Below are 22,590 nucleotides of genomic sequence, written 5' to 3'. Positions count from 1 at the left end.
CTGGACTTCATGTTTGGCATGCCGCCCGATCATAAGGGTCGGACAGGGCTAGTCGTCTTTGTAGACAGACTGAGCAAAATGGTGCATTTAGCACCATGTAAGACATCGATCACAGGCAAGGAGGCAGCTCTCTTGTTCCTGGATCATGTTTACCGACTACACGGGATGCTCGAGTCCATAGTATCGGATCGGGATCCACGTTTTACGTCTGGGTTTTGGCGATGTGTTCGAACTGCTAGGTAGCAAGCTTCACATGTCGACTGCAGATCATCCCCAGACCGGTGGCCAAACAGAACGTGCCAATCGGGTCGTGGCGTATGTCTTACGCACTATAGCACTTCAAAAGAGTGGAGCAAGCAAATACCCTTTGTGGAGTTCGCTGTAAATAACAGTATCCACGCCAGCACGGGTGAGACACCGTTTTATATTTACGGACTGCGCCATGCGCAGCCCGAGTCTTAGTGGGGGAGGGCCCCTCACTATGCTCGGTGCGAAAAAGAACCAGAGTTTCGTTAATAGGACGATGACCCGCGAGGGTATCATCTCAACGACAGAAACTTGTCCTAGTGACCCTGCCAGTCTAGCAGTGGTCAATAAAACTACGCCTTATGACCGACCTCTCGGCGGTATCATAGGCGAGTTTGATGTCAAAGCGTAAGCGAGGCTCAACGCTTTGTGGATGAGCGATAAGCCATCACACAAAATGTCCGTGACGCAATGGCAAGCGTACAGGACAAGCAAAAAAAATAGCAGACCGAAATGGTCGCAAAAATAATGAACGATTTATAGTGGGTGAAAGAGTACTATTAAGTACTGCTAACCTACCTAAAAATGCAATTTATGTACTACCTGGAGGTACTACAAAGTTGTTGCCGCGTTTCATTGGGTCCTTTATGGTCGTAGAAGAAATTGAAGACTTAAATTATAGTCTCACCCTTCCCCCCTATATGAAGAAGCATCCCGTATTTTACGTGGGTCGTCTGAAACGGTATGTATACCCAAATAATGTCATATGTCCCCATCCTTCTTAGGAGACCGATAGTGACGCCGACCGTGAGTCGAGCGTCGTTTGGGTGAAGGAGACGGAGAAGGCGAAAAAATATCAGCCGACCGACTCCTCAAACCGCGAACAGGACTCGGAGAGCGAGGAACATCACGCGAGTAACGCAGATCCCTCAGCATTATCCGTTAAAAAAGGTCCAAGCGAGTCTTCAGCCTTCGCTCGGCCATCAAAAAGATCCGAGGTCAGTAGCGAGACTTGACCCTCGAGATCTGCAATACTTCGTTCAGCAGCGCTTAACGCCTGCGACTGAACGGACGAAGATAAGGCAGCCGCGAGTAGGTGTACGAGATCGCCAATCCTTTCGGGCGCCGACTACTCTGATGGATGCGGGTGGAAATCAGCGCTTCCTTGTTGGAAGGTTGCTTGCCCACCGCTCCGTGAGGCAAAGTTATCAGATCCTCGTCCAATGGAGAGGTTATTCGAAGGCTTTTGACTCTTGAGAACCGATCGATACTCTACGTGTGATGTGCCCGGCTTGGTGGCTGCCTATGAAAATGAGCACCAGCTGAGGCATCTTCGCTAATCTCAAATGGACTTGCTGAAGTAACGTTGTGAGAAGAAACAGGGGGGTACAGTACGGCTTATTATTTCTTTCACACGCAAGCGGGCGAAATAAATTGTTGCGACCGCTGTTTAATCGCTTCGGAATGCGGATGAATGCGGCGCAAGAACTTTGCCTCGTGTTGGTCGGGCGTTTTATTTTAACGCAACACGACCGGGATCGGGAAAATACGCCCAAGCGATTCCTCCATGTCATAAAGACGCCATAATAATTATGCGCGTCCAGAAAAGCGCGCTCAAGGTGTGACGCTTTTGGCCCGTTTAAACGAGGCCATTTTGATGCAGGGGACATCAGTGATAAGCGTAGCCCCTTGCTCTCGCATCTAATGATACTTGGTGTCAATGTGACGTGAGCGTTGCGTCACGGCCTTGTTCGGCGCCAAATATTGAGCGCCTTGATCATCATTTACACCAATATTTCATCCCTCTTACTTTCAATGTCTTGTAATGCCATCTGGATCCCAATACACTCTTGGACGCCACTTCATAGCGCAATGTAAACTGACCAAATGACAGTGTGATCATCGATTGTTCTTCGAACCCATTCAACGAAGTTTCCATTTGTGAAGCCAGTTGCAGACCGCGACTCGCTTTCCATCGAAAAAGCCGCATTACAAAAAAATTAATTCCTGCTTGAACTGAAGCTGCTTGACAATCTCCGTTGGATTCTCAGTCTCCTGGGGTGGTATGCGCACAGATGTTACAATGCCCGGGCGACTGATAACAGCCAAACCGAGCAGAAATTTGATACTAGGACGTGAATTAACTTCACTTGTGCCCGACGAGTGCGCAACGTCGTTCCATAGGTTTCGGAAATGACTGACCATTGATCAAAATAAAGCACTCCAAAACACTGAACACGTACTTGTGCTGGCTGACGCGTAGCTCATCGCCATTCGTCGACCATTGTAGCTTCAACTCGAGTAAGTTATTTGCATCGGCAGAATTATTCATGCCCTATTCACTTTCAGCAGCAGTTTTTAAAACTTACCATGCCGGGTCGCAAAAGGCAATATGTCGTCAACATAGTCGAGAACTGACATGAGCTCATTGTCGTCCTGACGAACAGACATGTGGCGGCCTTACCTTGTATGAAGCCGACGCGGATAAAAAATGTGGATTAATTGTCAAATTAGGCCTTCGAAGCTTGCGTTCATTCACACAGCGCATCCGTGTAGTCCTTTTCATGTCGCTGACTTAAATGTGCAGCATCAAGTCGAGCTTTGTATTTGTTGAGAGTACCATATGCATGTGTATTTCTCTTGTTAACCCATTTCAATTTGATAGCCTTACGTCTCGTTGGCAGTGCGACTCACAAAGATACCGTTGCTGTTTCTGTTTTGGTTTTCTGCGTCCATTGCACGGTACCACTCGCTTCGATTGTCACCGACGGTTTTATTTTTGTTAGCAGTTAAAGATAAATACCTATTTTTACCAATAGAAAATTTCATCTCTGTAGATAAAACTAATAAGTATTGCGAGCGTATCTTTCTAGTTACCTCGCGTAACGGATGACGCTAGGCGTCATCCCTCCTAATGTAAATGCACCTATGTGCACCACATACTCAAGGGTTGGTCGCAAAGTAATTGACCATCCCATTAAGTACAACAAATGTTCTTAACGGGGACTGTGTAACATTAAAACAACTTTAACTCGTTACAGATAAAATGAAGTTCAGCATCACAAGGTTTCGTAGCCTATTTTTCTGGACGAATTTATGAAAGTTGTCAAAGATCCAATCAGAGACGTCGATATGGCCGATGTGAAGCATTTGCCATGTTTTGTATTGTTACTGTTCTTGCTTTCAGAACACCCTATTAGAAAAAATGACTGGAGTCAGCAGCATACCGGCCAGGATGATCTATTCGTGTTGCGGCCTGAGTATATGTACACATTACGATGAGGCAAGACATCACTCAAGCTCAAGATTACAGAGGACAATGAGAAGGAGGCATAAGGCCAAGGACAGTGACCATGTAAGAATTTTTTTATAATCGAATGAATAGATGCCATCTCTTAAGATGTGCATTTCTACTGTAGGCGGGCACGTCGTTATGCGGCCACGCTATACTAAGACACACACCCTAGCACAGTGAGGAAGCGGGAAACGAGCTTCTCTTGCGTGCAGTGAGGTACGTTAGCGACCTCACCCAACGCACTAGGTACTAAGTACACTAGTAAAGTGTCGTCATGGAAGCGGTAATCCGGCTCCTCGTGCGCATTAACTAAGTAGACAGTAGTTTACAGACTAATTTATATGTAATCGCATTGAATATAAATACGTATTTTTACCAATCAAAAATGTCATCTCTATAGATAAAACTAATATGTACTGCGAGCGTATCTTTCTTGATGCCTCGCGTAACTGATGACGCTAGGCGTCATCCTTTCAAATGTGAATGCAGCTATGTTCATTACATCGACAAGGGTTGGTCACAAATGTGAGCCACACCCGAGTGCTGGATCAAATTTATTTAATTAGTAATTGACCATCCCCTTAAGTACACCAAGTATTCTTAACGGGGACTGTGTGACATTAGGGCAACATTAACCCGTTACACCGTCCCCCCTTAAAGAACAAATTTACATTTCAAATTCGTCAAAGAGGAAGAAGGAACTGCAAGCAGCTTTACGCGCCGATAGTTCACTCAATCACTCTAGCGACCTGTGTTCATATACACGGCGCCAAAGATGTCACCTAAAAGGGGCCACGTTGGTGGGTCGTCTGCGAAGACGCCCACTCAGCCTCGCATTAAGTCACGCGCCGCGTTAATACGCCGGCAGCGTCCAATGTCTTAGTCAAAATGACAACAGCTACTGCTGCTGCCGCGTTAATAGGGCTTAAGGATCCATTCCGTTTTAACAGTGAGGATGTTGATCCGTCGCTCATTGTCGACTACAATGAGTCGACACCGTTGCCGTCACCTCATAGTAATGCGGACAACGAGCTCATGAGGATGGATGATGGCGCATTATTGCACATCCAAACTTCTCTCATGGCTCACAATATGGAGACAGCAACATCAACGAATGCAGTATCGTCGTGTGCGCTGGTTAGCGCAGCAACGGTTAATGAGAGCGCTGCCCATTTGTCTTAGCAACGAAATTATTAATGATCATTTCACAAACAAGTTGAAGGTGACGACGAACATCGGCAACATCAACAAAATGAAGGGTTATGCTGATGATGATGTTGATGTGTCTGATAGTGGCCGGACTTGGAGAAGTCAAGACGAGAGACCAGCCATCATGATGAGGCGAAGTACCATAATCATGATTGTCATTTTCTTATCCACCAAACGTGAAGCAATGATGCCATGACTGATAGTATGCACCTTAATCGCTCGTAATACAATAAATTGTACTGTGTTTAATCATATGAATACAATTTACCCGAGCTCTTTGTCGTACAGAAAAAATCTTCTTGTTCGGGTATTCAATGCGAATGTGCCAACATTCAAATGCCTTTCATGTCGGAAATTTGCCATTATACATGCTTTTCCTGCTTGCAGCCAAGATGTATGCTTCGCCAACCCTTGTTATGGATGATGTACGACGAACAAAAGAAATCTCATCTCATGTCGCCTTTCAAATTTTACCGACTGCAAAGTAATATTTAATGACCCCTGGGTTATTAACAGAGGTTCATTCATGAAAAGGCCCTTCCCGTCTAAATCGGGAAATTTCTTGCTTCTTCCACCTTTTTTTCCAGCACCCCAGTTACGCAAAGCGATTCCTCCCTAGCGCCTCATTTATAGCCTCTCTGATTACTTCTCCTTCACCATGATTTGTGTGGTGTCAATTGCATTGTTCAAAATGGACGAAATTAGCTCATACTGTGACGGAATTCTGCTCATTAGAATTACTAGCGGTCGCGCTCATTCATCAATTTTTCGTAAGGGGGAGTCATAAGTACGAGTCGTTAAAAGTGCCCAAATGTACAGCCGAACTTGTACACTCTCCATCTAGGAGTCGGCGCGTTATCGCTACTAGTATTTTAGAAGTTGACCAGTTACAAAAGTTGTGGCGTTCCCCAGTCCACCATAACTTGAATTGGAGACCGTATCTTGGTTTGGTGCTGGACCCGATCCTTATACAATGAAGCCTAGCATTGTGTCGTTATTAACAAGCCTCGCAACGTAAACATAAATTGAGCGGCGTCAACCTAACAGACATTCTTCCTACTGCTCAAAATTAGCCCCTCATCATTTCTTGAGCCCATGTCGCCCACATTCTAATATGAAGTTTTCTAAATCATCAGAACCAAGCAAAGCTTGCATATTAAATCTTTCCATCAGCACACTGTTGAAAGAGGATGTGTCATCGTCCAGTTGTTTGTTTAATAGATACTTTCAGCACACAACACTAGAATGATTAGGATTGATCTCATGTTGGCGAGGAGGGAACAAGTCAAAAAGAATTCGCTGTATTTCTTCTTCTTAAACTGTATGCTACAAATCGAACTTGTGTTGCACGTCAAAAAGTCATTCAGTTCACCTATTTGGCGAATACCTACGGCCACTCGCATGGGCGGCCTGCGACATGCTCTTTATGGGTGCCTTTCTGCAGGAAGGCTACTTCTGTATTGTCGGTGAAAAATGCACGCGTGGCTCGCTTTAATGTGTTGCATGCCCCCAAGGAAGTCAGCTTCTGGTAGGAACAGACGGAAGCGTCCAGATTTGGAAGCCCTTTCTAGGGCAGCTTAGTCCAACGCACTTAATGCTCACGATGTTGTCGCGAAAAACAAAACAAATCATAAGTGGAGGCTGCAGATACGGATTCCATTTGGTGCGCAAGAGGGCTTCTATATTTGCATAGTGTAGATCCACCACTTGTTCACGGGCAGCTTAAAGTACAAACATTTGGGTGGACGATTCATGGAACGCGAAGCTTGCGGATTCTGGCACACAACTTATGGCTGAAGCAGTAGTTTTTGATAGAAGTAGAATGATCACTATTGACGAATGGTCAGCGTTTCACATGCCACATGATGGATGGACATGACAATTGGACGACGGTGGACGATGTAAGTTGACAAGACAGTTGGCGTAGTATCAAGCCGTTAGTTTAAGTATGGTAGGCCTTACTACCTTTTTAATTCATTCTTACTTTTACCAACTACTTCACAAGCCTTACGAACAAGAGTTGCGGAGCCGATAGCTCTCTGCTAGCCAAGACCTTGTCATTTTATTTGATCAATTCCAAATCGGACAGAACAGAATCAATCCCCATCCAGCATGGGCCGACACGATGGTGACGACTCCGTCACCTATAAGGTGATAATATCGCCAGCCAAATATGGCATCCCTGCGGAGACCCTACAAAGGAAGATTCGAAAGCTCAAGGGCTGAAGTCCGCGTAGCTCTCTGAAGTGTAGTTGTGATTGCATGGCAAGACAAGCTTGCAGCTGCAGGTGTAACACACCATACACTGAATAAAGTGATGCTTAATTTCTCGCGACTGGAGAAACAAAATCAACTGCTGCAGGAGAAAGGCGTAGGCCTTTTAGAGGCCGCAAAGAGAAATACAGTCGCAGCGAAGGACATCTCAGCGAAGGTAAGAATGTTCAAAAGAGTGGACAATAGTACAAGAGCAAGAAGGAGGGAAGACCAACTCCAAGGTCAAACGGAGGCGATATGTGGTGCTCGCATCAGAAAACAAGATCGCACAATACAAGTGATTGCTTCAACCTCATGATCAACCGAGGAGCACAAGTAGCTGGAAGTCGAAAATGATCCAGAGAAAACCCCAAACATATTAAAAGAAGACGACATCAGCAGCGAAGACGAGTGCAAGCTGATTGGTCTAGTCCGGCAAAAGTCCATTGCCCCAATAGCTTTGCTGCGAGTTATCGTACGACTTCGCCATGAGAAAGATTATTTCTCTGTTGGGCACTGGTGCCTCACGAAGTATCGCTAACAACTCATTTGTGCTTGCCAGTGCCAAGCATGGGTACTAAGTGATGCCACAATCGACGACGATGTTTGCAATTACGGGTCACGATCAGACGAGTAGTAGGACCATCGTCGCTCAATTTCGCTCTCCCGAGCTAAAAGCTGATCTAGTTATCACGCACCGCTTTCAATGGACGGAAAACAGCATGAATACTATGGTCATTGGTCGTAATTGCTCCGTGCACTTAGCATCACGATTAACTTTGGTGATCAGACAGCTCAATGTGACGAGCATTGTCTTCAAGCCGGATTGATAACACCAAGTCAGACACTCTCGACACAGACCATGTAGAAGAATATGAAGAGCTTGCTGATTCGGCTGTCGACCTTACAGAATTGATTCCAAATCATCGGACTGCCGAATTATCTATGAGCTACATGAAGCTGCTAGAGGAGAATCGACATTTGTATGATGGTCATCTGGAACGGATGAGGTTTGATGATTACATCTTACCACTATCATCCGATTATAAGCCAGTTCACGCTAAGTTATATCCGATTCTTCGCAGTCAAGAAAAAGCAGCAAGAGCAGAGATCTAGCGTCTAATACATTCGGTGTATTAGAACAGATTCAAGATTCGGAAATGGCCAGTTCGGCGTTTTTTGTGACGAAGCCGAAGCCGAACAATTTCCTTCGCCTGCTGATTGACTGCCGAGTACTCAATCGATGACTACGCCATAGTTCATGTTTTGTTCGAGATGCTGCTACGTCGGTCACAAGCAAAGTGCTTAACGACTTTGGATGCTAACATGGGCTACTACTGCGAGCAGTTGGCTGAGCGAAGCAGGCCGCAAACTGCCTTCTGCCTCTCTTTTGGATAGTACCGATACAAGCGCCTTCCCATGGGAAATTCTACCGCACCTAATGAGTATCAGACATGCGTGGAGAAGATTTTTGGTAATCTGAATATCGTCGTTTGTATACCTGGATAATATTTTGGAGTTTTCGAGCAACGAATTCGATCACCTCGAGCATCTCTGAGTGGTGTTGGAGCGACTGAACAAATAAGATGTCACATTGAACGAAAAAAGTGCCATAATGTTCGATCGAAGGTAAATTATATCGGCAACACGCTGACGCGGAAGGGATCAGACCGCAAGCAAAAAAGTTTCAAGCGATACAATAGATTGCGGTCCCGCGAAACAAGAAAGAGCTAAGGCGATTTCTAGTCATGATCAATTACTATTGGGTTATGGTGCCAATTAAGACAGCGTTATGCAGCCCTTCAACGCTTGACAAGCACAATGTTCCCTTTACGTGGATTCCTACAGACACTAAGGCGTGCCGGAACATACAAAAAGCATTTGCAAAGGCAGTGCTTCTCTCCTCTCCCGACCTTAAAAGCCATTCCACGTGTATGCGAATGCAAGGGGACATAAGCGAGGGTGTTATTATAGAAGAGCTCAAGACCTTAGCGTGTTACTCTGGATCACATACCAAACACCAGCGCAAATCTTCAACAATAAAACTGGAGTTGCTAATCGATTGTCGAGATTCTCCGTGAGTACCGGACAATGCTCCTGGGGTTTCAGTTGTGTTCCAGAACATGAAAAAAGTCGATGCATCACTGATGGATGAGATCTGCTCAATCACGGAAGCCCTTCAGTGTGTCATGCTTGGTACGGTACTTCGGCTACATCAAGATGAAGACCCAATCATTCAGACAATCAACTGTTCATATCTTTCGAACTCCAACAACCCCGATTATCAGCCATTACCTCTGCTCGGGTGTACCTTGGTAGCCTACCACAAGCGTGTAACTGTCCCACCGAAGCTTCGCGAGGACTAGGTGCACTGGTACCATGAGAGTCTTAGGCATCAAGCTCATGAGAGACAATACAAGACCATTTGCCCGATCCTGTACTGGCCAAGCATGGAATCTACATTTGCACGATTAAGAACGACGTGTTTGGGTTGCAAGCGTGCCAAGGTTCCTGGTGGAAAAGAAGATTATGGTCTTCTACCACCCAGAACTTGCAAAAGCGTGAATCCATTTGATGTGGTCCATGTCGATGATGTTGGGTCACCGAGAAGATTATTAAGTCTTTCCTGTAATTTGTATTATTGGTTTTAATAAAGATATCGGTTTTAATTGAAAACTGGTTTTAATAAAAATACCGATTTTATTTGCATTATTTATTTTGACTAAATTAAGATGGCGACAAACAAGTCTGTGCGCGTGGGCAGTGAGGCCGTTAAGATGGCAGCTGCACGGATCAGTGTAGCTGTCAGTACGGCAAATGTTTCAGTAGACGCTAATGCGTCTTCCGCGGGGGGGGGGAAGTCTCCTCCTCCTCCCATTAGAGGTGACTGGGGTTTGTCATCTGTTGATGACATTGCAGGTGACGGGGACAAGTCACCTGCTACACCAATTGTGGGTGACTGGCCAAAATGACCGTCATTGCCCGACCCAGTGGCGACAGCGACGGCCGCCGGATCACCCGGGGTCGAGTCCGTAAACGTTTGAGTTCAAACGTGAGTACCAAAGCGGTGATGACGAGGTTGTTGACTCTTCGGACCTCTTTGGTGGCGAGTCATCTGATGATGACACTAAGGGCGATTAAGTGACGTTGGTGTACGTCACCAGGAAAGGAGTGATTCCAAAAATCGTTTTAAGGGAGAAGTTAGCGTTAGCGCTAACATGAGCCAACAGGAGAGGGAGCGCAATACGTTGCGGTTCGCTCCTGAAAAAGGCCTTGGTTACCCTCTAAGTGTATGACCAACGATCAATATCATGTTCAATTATTCGACTCATCCAGGCTTCATAATCCTGGTGAGGATGAAACGGAATTCTTCATCGATGCCTTTTTCCAGCATTAATAGTTCACATGCAAACGGGCAAAGAATGAAAAACCTTTGTTCCAAGCTTGGACAGCCTTTGTACAAAATGTGCAGAACATAATCCGTGAGGTTTGAGGTTTGGCTGGACAAGCTAAATGCTTTCCGTTAACGTTTGAGAAACGGATCGTAGTCGGTGCACGCTATAAGATGCATTGTTTGTCTAAAGAGGCAAAAATACCTTGCCTCTCGTGGGAGGACTCATGGCCATGCTGTTTTAAGGTGCTTTTAAGGAAGCACATTCCCTTGAAAATCACCATTCGATGACGCTCATCTCTTATGAGATGCGTCAAGAGATTGAAACCTCTAATCCTTTTACGAGCGCGGGAGGCGCTCATTCTCTGATGGACTTTCTGTCGAAGAGGGTAGGTCTCGTTGTACTGCAGGTGAGACCCGGAAATTCCATCATCAGTTGGGAACGAGGTTCCCAGCTATCATGCGAGGGTGGATACTCTCGCCAACGAAGGACATAACTCGTTCGAACCCCCTTTGCCCTGCGGTGGTTCAAGAAGCTTTCAACAAGAAAGCGCTTCTCACCATCCAATTCGTAAATGGAGGGAGAGTGGGAGGAAAAATCGGATTCGCCTCGTTTGACAAACCCGGAACAACATTGTGATTTGGATTAAACCTTTTATTATGAATGGAAGAATCTTGATCACGAGCGATCCCGTCGCCGCGAGTTAGCGGAGACGGTTGATAATGTTTCTCGTGACTAAATGAGAAATTGTGCGCAAATTGCGATTAATCAACTGGCGAACGAAAGGAAGACACATCAGTCCCTTTTAAAACGAGCTGGCGACAGCTCATTAGGAGATCTCTTTCTTGTAGGACAGAGTGAATCGTCTGATTCATGAGAATCAGACTCTGTCCCGAGAACATAAGGCTCTGGCGGATGCCCTAGACCGTTCCGGGTAATCTGGAATCGGAAGAAGGCTCGTGTTGATGGAACGGGCGCAGGCGCCCAACATAGAGCGTAGCATGCGTACGCATCTTTCAAGGCAGCTCGATCGTGTTCGCATTGCCTTGGCGGTGAAATACACTAAACGGGTCGATATACTTGGGAAGTAATTTATCACTGTCCACATACGTCACTACATTTTTTGGTAGATTTACCTTAGACAGTAGGCCGAGGTCATAAAATATAAGTTTGGGGCGGTGAAATACACTAAACGGGTCAATATACTTGGGCAGATATTTACCACTGACCACATTCGACACTGCATGTTTTGGTAGATTTACCGTAGATAGTAGGACCAGGTCATTGTAAATAAATGAAAGTATGTTTGCTCTTCAATTTATGTTAGAGTTCCATTTCTGTCGGTCCACCGCATCAGCGATGGAATCCTGTACGAAACGGACCACTGCTTCTCTAGCCAGCAGGAAATCACCTGCTGACTCGGTATTATTTTTGTTTTTAGTGCGACCGGTCTTTCGCACTGCGGAGATATCAATCTCCTCATTATTGAAAGTGTTATCGTTCTCATTAATAATAATGTTTTCGATGTTGAGTCTTTCATCATCACTAATAGCATTATTGCTATAACTGAGTTTGTCCACTTCAATGTTAATAAAATCAACATTAATATCCTTCGCATCAACTTTTGGGCCAATGCGTGATGAGCAAGAGCTAGAAGGTTCTTTGCTCGAGCGAGGCTATCCCCCCGTAAATAAGAGTTACTCTCAAACAGGTTAAGTATACGTGGGGTGGCGTAGCCATTCACGAGAAACGGTGTATGCTTTGTAGAAGCTTGTCGATGGCTAATTCTACCATCGGCAAGAGCTCGCTCCAACTCGTAAAAGAGTGGACGTATCCGCGAAGTATCTCTTCGAGAATATCGACTTTGCCCGCTCCGTCTGACCATCTGCTTAAGGTTGATCAAAAGTTGACATTTTAACTGTGTTCCAAGTGATTTGAACACTGTTTGCCAAAATTCCACCGTGAATTAAGGGTCTCGATCTGAGACCAGTCGGCGAGGTAACCTATGGAGTCGAAATATCGTGTCGTGAAAGACACGAGCACAGCCTTTGGCTGTGATCGACCCTGGGACAGCAGCAAGATGTATCATCTGTGCTAAAACGATTAACGAAAACAAGTATACCATTTGTGGTTGTCTCGGGGAATCCGAAGACGAAGTCCATCGATAAAGACTGCCAACACTCTACCGCAACAGGCAGAGGTTGTAACGGAGCACGGGATGAAGCTCAGAGCTTCACCCATTGACAAACTTCGCAAGAACGTATGTACTTGCGGACAAATTCATACTGGCGTGGCCGGTAGAAGTCGCGACTTATCATGCGATAAGTCCTCTCACGTCTACGATGACCACTTATTGGTGCATCGTGGCCCTTATAAATGATGCGTAATCGCAAATCATCATGCTGGCGACACGAGGTGTGGGGCCAACAATGGCTGTTAGTACGACAAACCGTTGCGCATTGTGTATGGATCTGTTGAGGATCAATACAAGTACGACAATCCTTTTAAGGATTGTTAAGATAGCTTTCTAAGGTAATTTATCAATCTTTTAAGAGCCTTGTTATCTTCATAAGCTCTTCTAACGTCGTCAAGTAATGTTGACGACTGAACACTTATTGTAGCAACAGTGGCCTTATAATCACTATTGATTTACGCAGTCGGCTCAAAATCGGGCCGGCGCGAAAGAGCACCTGCGACGACGTTAAGTCGTTCTGGGTTATGATCCTTGGAGAAGTTTTGCTCCGCGAACAAAGTCAACGATCTCGCCATCCTTTGTGAGAGGTGTGGACTGTTAACGGCCGTGCGTAAAAACGCATGGTCCGTATATACAATGAATGGTCTATCTCACAAGAGATAGACCATAAACTTAGTCAGTGCATATTTCATGGCAAGACGTTCTTTGTCATGCACTGTATAGTTGCACTTGGCTGGTTGAAGCTGACGCGATATATATCAGACGACGCGCTCTGCGCCGTCTGTGTCAAATTGCATCAACGCACAGCCGATCGCAAATTATCTGGGGTCCCAGACCCCATGGAATGGTCGGTCTTGGTCCGCAATCGCCAGGATTGGCGATTGCATCAAGCTTTTGTTGGTACCCTCGAAGAAACACTGACAATCAGCGTTCCATGACCACTTAACATTTTTCTTTGATGAAGATGTACTGTCATTTCGGCATAATTGCGTGAGGACTTGTGCAGGTATGCCGCTAAGCCGATAAACTTTTAAAGTCCCTTCACATCGACTGGCACAGGTCAATCGGTTATCGCATTGATATTTTCCGGATCCAGGCGTACACCGTGTTTACCCACGATGCAGCCAAGAAGTATAATTTCGCTTGCAGCGAAAATGCACTTGTTGAGATTAGCATACAGCTTGTGCTTACGCATAAGCGTAAGAAGCTTTCGGACGTAGGAACGATGTAGTTCAACGTCCAACTTTCTATTCATGGCTCTGCTATGAACAAAGACATCATCAAATAAATCGGCGCAAAATCCGCACTGGTCTTAATAGATTGCTTACACATCTGTTGAATGTCGCAGGGCCATTACTAAATCCCTGTAGCACGACTTACCACTCCCACAGCAGACCGCTTGGGGAACTTACTGCTGTGAACAGGATATTCTGTTCACGGATAAGGGTCTGATAGAATCCATCCATGAGATCATTTGACGAGAAGATAGAAGTTTTGGACATGCCATCAATGATTACGTCTTTTCGTGGTAGCGGCGTTTGTGCCAGTACCGTTGCAGGGTTCGTTATATTGAATGCATGCACAATCCGCCATCTTCCTGTTGCTATACGCACGCATAAGGTCGGAGAGCTATGTGGGGAAGTTGATTCCCTCACATGGCCCACTGCTAAGCGTTTGGCCAAGAATTTGTCGATTGCTAATACTTGTTCACGAGGCAATGATCATTGCTTCATGACACTGTATTTCGATCCTGAAATTAGGTCGATTTCATATCGAGTACCTTTAACCTTAGGCAACTCGCATGGTACTGATTTAGGGAGGACATCCTTGAATTTTATTATGTCTTATATTAAAGGTTTGTCCCAAATTTGGGACGTAAGACGTTCAATCCGAGTCTTCTCATTGATGACATTTTTGTATATCAATGAGCTGCAGAGAAATCGTTCACTCTAAAAAAATGCTATTGCCGAGCGAATATCGGCCACGTAGTTGTCATCTGTGACAAGTCGCAGATCTGCTTAACTTTGCCACTACGCAGATAACGCAAGAACCGTTTTGGCTATAGCGTTGGTAATTGATTTATCTCCAAAGTTTATTCCAGAGGCGCTATTAGACCAAGTTAATAAGCGCCTAAAATTGATCCATTGTTCACTAAGTCATCTATCGTCTCAGTTTCCTCTTTGAAACTTAGTTCCGACGGTACCTGGGAACATTTGACCACAGGTTTGCTGAGACGTATTCCCACAGATTCTTGGGGACTTATTATTCTCTCAAGTTTTATTTGGGGAGAATCCTCCCCAACTGCCTCAAGCTGTGGTTGCGTTATCACAGCGAGAGCCTCCACGACCGACTCTCAGTCCATCGAGGACCTTTGCTCTGTCTCACATAGACAGGCTTACTTGGATCATAATTTTCAAGCAAGCAACCTTGTTTCGTACCAATCAACTTATTTGAATGGTCGAACATCGACGCTGCCTGTGCTTGTGCACAGCTGTCGGGATCTAACTCGACAGTGTGTTGGGCATTCACATATGGATCTAGTGCATTCATGCTAATGACCGAACCACAAGTGAGGCCGTCGCACTCACTCGTTAGACACTCACAATCTTGTAGACGCTCCAAGACGTTCACCAGCTGGCCATCAGATGAACAAAAGACAGGCATCGTTACGGCTTGATGCTGCGAATTTATACATGGCTCGTACTTTCTGAGCCATGGTTATCCAAGGATGACATCAATTTTTTGTCACCCAAATCCAGTACGATAAAATCATCATCGTATTGTTTACCCATTAATGTGGATTGAATACCAACTACACGTTTCTGTACTGTTACAGAAACGCCTGTTGCTAGGCGCACTGTCATCCCCGTTAGAGGGATATCGCGCTCAATAAAATTGCGTCTGCGGTCTTCTAGCGATTGGCACCTAATAAAGTTATTCGACGCCCCACAACCGACTAGGGACTTTAGTGGCAACTTATATGATACTTTTAATTTCAGGGTGATGAAATTTACCTCACCCCCTGATGCAGTTACACACAGTAAGGAGCAACTTTTGTAAAAGAGCCGCTTATTCTATTGACGTTGCTGGATCAGTAGGGCGCTCCGCACCTACTGAACCCGACCGTTTTTTGACGACCCGCCTTGCCGTTGCGATTTCGCAACAGCGTCCTCCGCTATTCCTAGCGAGAGGTCAGTCTTTTTTCTCAGTGTTTTCATGCACTAGCCGTGGAGGCACTACATTCATAGGCGTAGTGGCCCATGTTTAAAAATCAAATACAATTCTATTACCGTTTGTAACTTGAAGAGAGAGGCTTCTCGCTCTCTACATACGAGATTTCCATGGGTTCTGGACCTCCATTTTCTTGTCGGCTCGGTGGATGATAAGCACCAGAGTGGACAAATGCCTGCTATAGACTAAAGTCCTCCTGTTCCGCTATTGAGATCGCTTGGTCTAGCGACTCTAATTCTAGCCGGAACAGGCCGGGCTTAATATGACCGTCTGCAAGACCTATCATAGACACAGTCACCTGTGTTTGTTCATCAATTGGATAACTCACGATAAATTGACCAGGTCTCGTGTTGGGCACAAGCGTGTAGATCACGCTTGCCCTGCTTGAAATTCAGGAGCTCCGCTCGAGCCCTGTATTCGGCACGTGTCAGCTAAAGGTTTGTCTCAGCCGGATCCTAAAGACCTCATACGACCCAAAAACTAATGGGTCGTGAAGATTGAGCCGCAAGGCCGGCTAAGTTGGGGATGCCAAATTTCATTTTGTCGCATCACACTGACACAACGAGCTTCTATGGCATCGTCTATTCGACGAATCATCTCAAGAGGGGTTCGCCTAAAACTTAGAGATTTCGATCTTTAAGCTTTCGGGTCGACGCTACCGCGTCGGCTTATTAGCAGCATGTAAATGCTGCTATCTCAAGAGTTCCATCTGTTGAGCACCCTGACCTCCCAACACCTCTGTGAGTTGAGAGCCTTGCTGGTAAAGCAAGGCTACTTTCTCTTGCGCTCCGTCAAGTTCGTGTTGAATGAACTCGGCTATGGCCGCATGCTATTCATCTCTGCTCAGAGAGAATAGCATACAGCCAACGCTGGCCCACCAACGGACACATTCCTTCGTTCGCTCTCTATTCGAGGTCACTCAAATGAGAAAACCTTCACGCGTTGCGTGATAACCTTTCGAGGGGCTTGGAAGCTCTCTTTCTTCATCCAAGATGTCCATGTTGGATGGAGCGTACGTGGGCCGTTAAATGGACTACGAAGTGCTGCCAGGTGTAACGGGCACCATCGCTAGTGCTTAACAGTATTAGCTAACCTAACATTGATTACAGTTTAGGAAGCGTGCCTCGAAACTTCACGTACACAAGAGTTTATAGGAAGGTTTTAAAGTAGCTAAGGGTCTTTTCAGCTCCCAAAGGTAATTAAAAGGATTAGAATAAAAAGGAAAACTGCATTAATGTATTTAGTGTCCCACGTAACGATCTTCTATCTACTACTGAACTTAATATATTAATATCAAACAATTTATGGCTCCTCCTTGCTCACCGCACAATGGTGTCTAGTAACGATTGGCGGGGTTGATTTAGACTTAAACAACCAATCAATGAAGCTAATGTCTTATTGCATCAATAATACTTAATTTGGTATTATTGGAACTATTTACGTCAAAATTTATATAGACAATGATTCGCACTTCTTGATTATTTCCTCTTATTGGAATAATAATTGTTATTCCTCTTATAGGAAATAATACCTACGTAACACAACACCCCGTTACAGTCACGATATGATAACCCGGTGTCTTTACGAAGCTCAATTGGAGCTATCTCTCCAAATGTCGCTTCATAATGATACTCTCCGACAACGATCGTGAGTATAGCATGCAATTGGAACATTTTTGCAAGAGCGGTGATCACGTCATGCTCCATTTTTCGAACCACTTCGAGCCAAAACCCGTGCAGGTTTTAGTGGGCCTTCTGCTATCCAAACAGCCCATCCGAATGGAACGGTTACGATCGACAAGGGCGTTTCGAATGAGCGAGTCGGCATTCTTCGTGTCTTTCCATGCTAAAGCCTCGTGCTTCATGGCGGGAGTATCACATGCCACATGATGGATTGACATGACAATGTTCTCGACTATGCAAAACTTGTTCGTAAGGCTTGTGGAGTTGTTAGTAAAATTGAGAATATATTACAACGGTAGTAAGGACTACCGTTCTTAAACTAACGGCTTCATATATAAGCGACACTCCGAGCCCGCAGGCTAGGGACATCTTCAGCTCTTGACTGATCATGTGGGAGCTTACGACAGACGAGCTGCCATACAGAGATCTGCACACAAACAATGAGACGTATAGTCAGGCTGCAAACCTATTAGGAAGCCCGGTCTGTGCGATCTCAATTAGGCGAAATGATGGCTGGATGCTGGTCGCACAATTCCTTAAAGAAGACTAAGAGTAGCTGAGATCGTATCGTCGCTGGAACGCATCAGTAAGGCTGATGCTATTGCACAGTCAGCCAAAAAGGAGGCGCGTGTTGTGAATAGCAAGCGTGCCGAGTATCGTTTTGCAGAAAAACCTCGATCAAGGTTGAAAGCCGTCTAAATATAAGAGCAACGTTCGCGTTGTCGTGTGATCGCTTGCCATTTTTGCTACATTGCTAGATCACGTACGAAAATGCTGCCGCGCATCCTATTCTAAAGGTAGTTACAGTATGATTGACACATTATTTGCCGCTCCAAAGTGGACTTAATGTTGCACAGCTCAATATATGTCTGAGACATTGCGTACTTTTAAAATGCGGCGGTTAGCTTTTGACATTAAAGTGCAATAGATACCGCTATCACTGATATTGTTCCGGGGCACTGCCGACTTGTATTGCTTCAGTACAAGTTCCTTTTGCACTATTTCAGTGCAAGTGGTGCCACACGTCACTTTACGTACACTGGCACGTGCAGAGGAAGACTCTCACTAATACACTTACTTTAAAGAGGACTAAAAGTTATTTTTTTACTAAGTTGTTCTGTCTCTATCTATTTATAATAGCTTAATTATATACTAATACAATAAATGTAATAAGGTTTTATCTGTCTTTCTCTTTGCGCGCGTGCAGTGCTGACTGGACCGTGGAGCAAGTAGATAAATGGCCTATATCTACCGATGGATAAGATTTTAAAATATACTATGCAAAGTAATATTTATTAAATTTCGAATTATACTACGTAAAGTAGTTTTCCAAAAATTATCTACCTATTAGATAATATATTTATTAACAACCTTCAAGTGTTAATATCATGTATCAATACACCCCGTTACAGCCCCCTCAAACGACAATCACTCTGAATGTCATTGGATAGAGTAATCCCTACAACACCACTTAAGCAAAAACGATGTTGATTGCTCAGAAGTATCATTTCAATTCTAGCACATGTTTAATGTGTCCTTGTGGTCAGCAAATAGTGCCGGAGCGGAACCTTCGGCTTCGGTACATGCAGCCACGGTCGATAATATTTCGTCTGCCGTAGTATCATCTTCTCCCGCAACACTAAATGATGCGGGCGCTTGTGGTGAGTCACCACGTGAATGCTACCCCTCTTTGGCGTCGACTATGAATGCGAGTCGGACGAGATGGCCGACTCGGGGAGAGCAGAGCAGTCGCCTGATTGTCGTCAGGCGGCTGACTTTGATCCTTCAAATGAGGGGGCTCAATCGGATAGACGTGCTTATAGCACTCGCTCCAGCATGTTTGGTTCCGTCGATAAGAATGATTCCCGATCGCCAGCACCGACTCCTATGCTGTCACTAGCACATATTTCTGTGCGTGGTGATGACGATGGTGTAAGCCATTGTGATAAAACTTATTGTGGTATTTCTGCTTCAGTGCGTACCACTCAGGGAGTGCAGACACTAAAATATCGTATTCCCCTGACAAGAAGCCGTGGCTTTTGCCCGAACGGCTAGTCAGTAGCTTATCCGGAGAGGCCACTCCTCAAAATAGATATCCCTTATCTATTGCGACAGAAGCTACATGGCCTTGATCCTAGCGCGAAAAACTCTTTCGTGCTGAGGGAAATTATTATCTCGATGTTTTTTTAAAGCATCGATGGTAAAGTGGCAACAACAAGTGAATTCGCAATGTTAAAGATATTGGACGCGATGCCTGTCTTTAAAGGCTCAACGCGATTCGCGTTAAGTTTGAAAAACGAATTCTAACCAGTGCAAGGTATAAATTGCATTGTTTGTCACGTGAGGCTGGACTTCCATGCCTCACGTGGGGTGATCCCTGTCCGCGTTGTGTCCACAACACAAAACGAGTGAAAGGGATGCAAATTCTCTTTCTCGCACTGGAGATGGGGTCGCATCTCTATCCAGATGCGCGACGCAGTTGACGTTTTGCAATCGATTTACAAGCGCCGACAAGGGGTAGTCTGATCCGTCCGCGGAAGAAACCGCGTAGTGATGGTACGGCCGGAGCCGGCCAACGTAAAATGCAGGATGCCTTTGCATCCTTCGTGGCAATTGTATTGTGTTCGCAATGCCTCTGCGATGCAGTACGCGAAATGGCCCAATGAACTTGAGTAGTAGCTTACTACTACCCACAATAGTGACTACATGCTTAAACAAGCTTATCGTAGACAGTATTACTAGATCATTAATTTCAAATGAAAGAACATTTGCTTTTTCATGTTTGCCTGCGTTTCGTTTCTGCCGGTCCACTGCGTTAGCAATGGTATCCTGATTGAAACGGCCTACTAATTCTTGAGCCAGCAGAAATTCCTCTGCTGACTCATTTGTTTTGACTTTCCAGTGCGCTTTGTGCGCACTGCCATGAGAGTTTTCGATATCGATTGCTTCGACGTTGACATTATTCGAGTCGTTGGTGCCTTCGACGCGTGATGAGCATGCGACAGAGATGGTTTCTCGTGCGAGTCCACCCACCCTATAAACTTGAGGATCCCTCTAATTGGGTGATATGCGTGGATGGCGTAAGTTATTCACGACGAACGTGTATGCGTTGTAGACGCATGCAGCGAACTGTTGATCGCGAATTTGACCATCGGTAGAAACTCGCTCTATTCGGATACGATTAAATGTAACCTCGCAGTATCTCTTCGAGGAAGCGATTTACGCGTTCCATTTGACCATCTGTCTCTGGATGATCAAAAGTTGACATAGTTAGCCGTGTTCCGAGAGATCGGAACACGGGTTGCCAAAACTCCGCCGTGAACCGTGGATCTATCGGGACCAGTTTCCGGGTAAACGTGTAGTCTGAATACTGTGTTGAAAAAAACACGGGCACAGCCCAGAGCCGTGATTGACTCCAGTACTGCAGCAAGATGAACTATCTGGCTAAACCTGTCTACTTAAACAAGAATTCCATTGTTTTTGTGATCGTCTTTGGGAAATCCGAAGCCGAAATCTATATATACGGGTTGCCAACATTCTGCCGGAAGTGGGAGAGGTTGGAGAGGTTTACGGGATGAGGGCAAGGCTTCATCCGTTGGCATACCTCGCAAGCACGAATGTACTTGCGCACGAACTGATACTGGCGGGGCCAGTAAAAGTCGCGGCTTACCGTGAAATAAGTTTTTACGTCCACGATGCCTACTTGTTGGTGCATCGTGACACTCATACATGATGCACAAGCGCAATCATTGTTAGTTGGGACGACGACACTTGGAGTGTCGCCGGCAACGGCTGTGCAATACAATAAGCCATTGCGTGTTGTGTATCGATCGGAAAACGATTGATATAAAGCCGGTAGATCTTTATAATATTTATCGGATAAATTTATTAAATGATCCATCAATTATAGAAGGTCCTTATCTTCTGCGTAGGCTTTCTTTATATCATGAAACAAGATTGATGACGGAAAACTTGAAATGAGTGTTGCAAAAGTGGAATTATTTTAACTATTGGAATGCGCAGCCGGCTCGAATTCGAGTCGGCGTGATAACGCATCAGCGACAACATTAGGTCGTCCTGGCTTATATTCCACGGAGAAATTGTTTTCTGCAAGAAGGATAGCCATCTCGCCATTCTTGCGAGAGGTGTGGGCTGTTTATAGCTGTGCGTAATGACCCATGGTCCGTATATATCTATCTTCGAGGAGAGAGACCCTAAATCTAGCCAGTGCATATTTCATGGAAAGGAGTTCCTTGTCTTGCACTGGGTAATTGCGTTCAGCTGGTTGCAGCTGACGCGATTGGTAACAGACGACGCGATCCACGCCGTCCGTATCGTATTGAATCAACGCATAGCCGATTCGAAATCGCTGGCGTCACAGACCACATGAGAAGGTCTGGCTTGATTTGCAATCGCCAAGTTGGGCGACTGCATCAAGCTTTGCTTGATACCTTCAAATGAAAGCTGACAATCAGCGTTCCATAACTATTTCTCGTCTTTTTTCAATAGACGAGAGAGATGAACTGTCATCTCTGCATAATTGCGGGAGTAATTGTGCAAGTACGCCGATAAAACAAGGAACTTTCTAAGTCCCTTGACATCGACTGGAACTGGCCAGTCGCTAATTGCCTTGATCTTTTCGGGATTAGGGCGCACGCCGTGTTTACCGACGATGCACCCAAGAAGTGGTATTTCGCTTGCAGCGAATATACACTTCTTGAGATTTAAGTACAACTTATGCTTTCGCATAAGTGTAAGAACCTGATGAACGTGAGTTTTATGAGCTTCCACGTCCGTCTTCCATGACTCGGTTATGGACAAATACATCGTCAAAATAACTCGGTGCGAATTCTCGCACCGGTCTCAACAGATTTGTTACACATCTGTTGAATGTTGCAGGGGCGTTATTACGCCCCTGTGGCATTACTAACCATTCCCAGAGCATCCCGCTGGGATTGCTCACTGCTGTGAATGGAATGTCCCGTTCACGCATAGGGATCTGATAGAACCCATCCGTCCGATCCATAGACGAAAAGATCGTAATCTTAGACATACCATCTATAACTATTTATTTTTTTAGGTATCGGC

At 45.3% G+C, this 22,590-nt stretch overlaps 1 protein-coding gene across 1 annotated transcript; it reads right to left on the bottom strand.

Annotated features, from left to right (window-relative positions):
- Positions 1-2,235: 2,235 nt before the first annotated feature.
- On the bottom strand, positions 2,236-2,578 carry CCR75_002875 (uncharacterized protein; the record flags this gene model as incomplete). The annotated part of the gene is made up of 2 exons (XM_067960972.1): positions 2,236-2,443; positions 2,490-2,578. 2 exons carry the CDS (start codon positions 2,576-2,578, stop codon positions 2,236-2,238), a joined length of 297 nt encoding a protein of 98 aa, XP_067818899.1.
- Between the last annotated feature and the right edge of the window lie 20,012 nt (positions 2,579-22,590).

The sequence above is a fragment of the Bremia lactucae genome, linkage group LG10, assembly GCF_004359215.1.
Source record: "Bremia lactucae strain SF5 linkage group LG10, whole genome shotgun sequence".
Classification (NCBI taxonomy): Eukaryota; Oomycota; class Peronosporomycetes; order Peronosporales; family Peronosporaceae; genus Bremia; species Bremia lactucae.
Note: the sequence above shows the minus strand (reverse complement) of the source record. Positions and strands in the feature narration are given on the sequence as shown.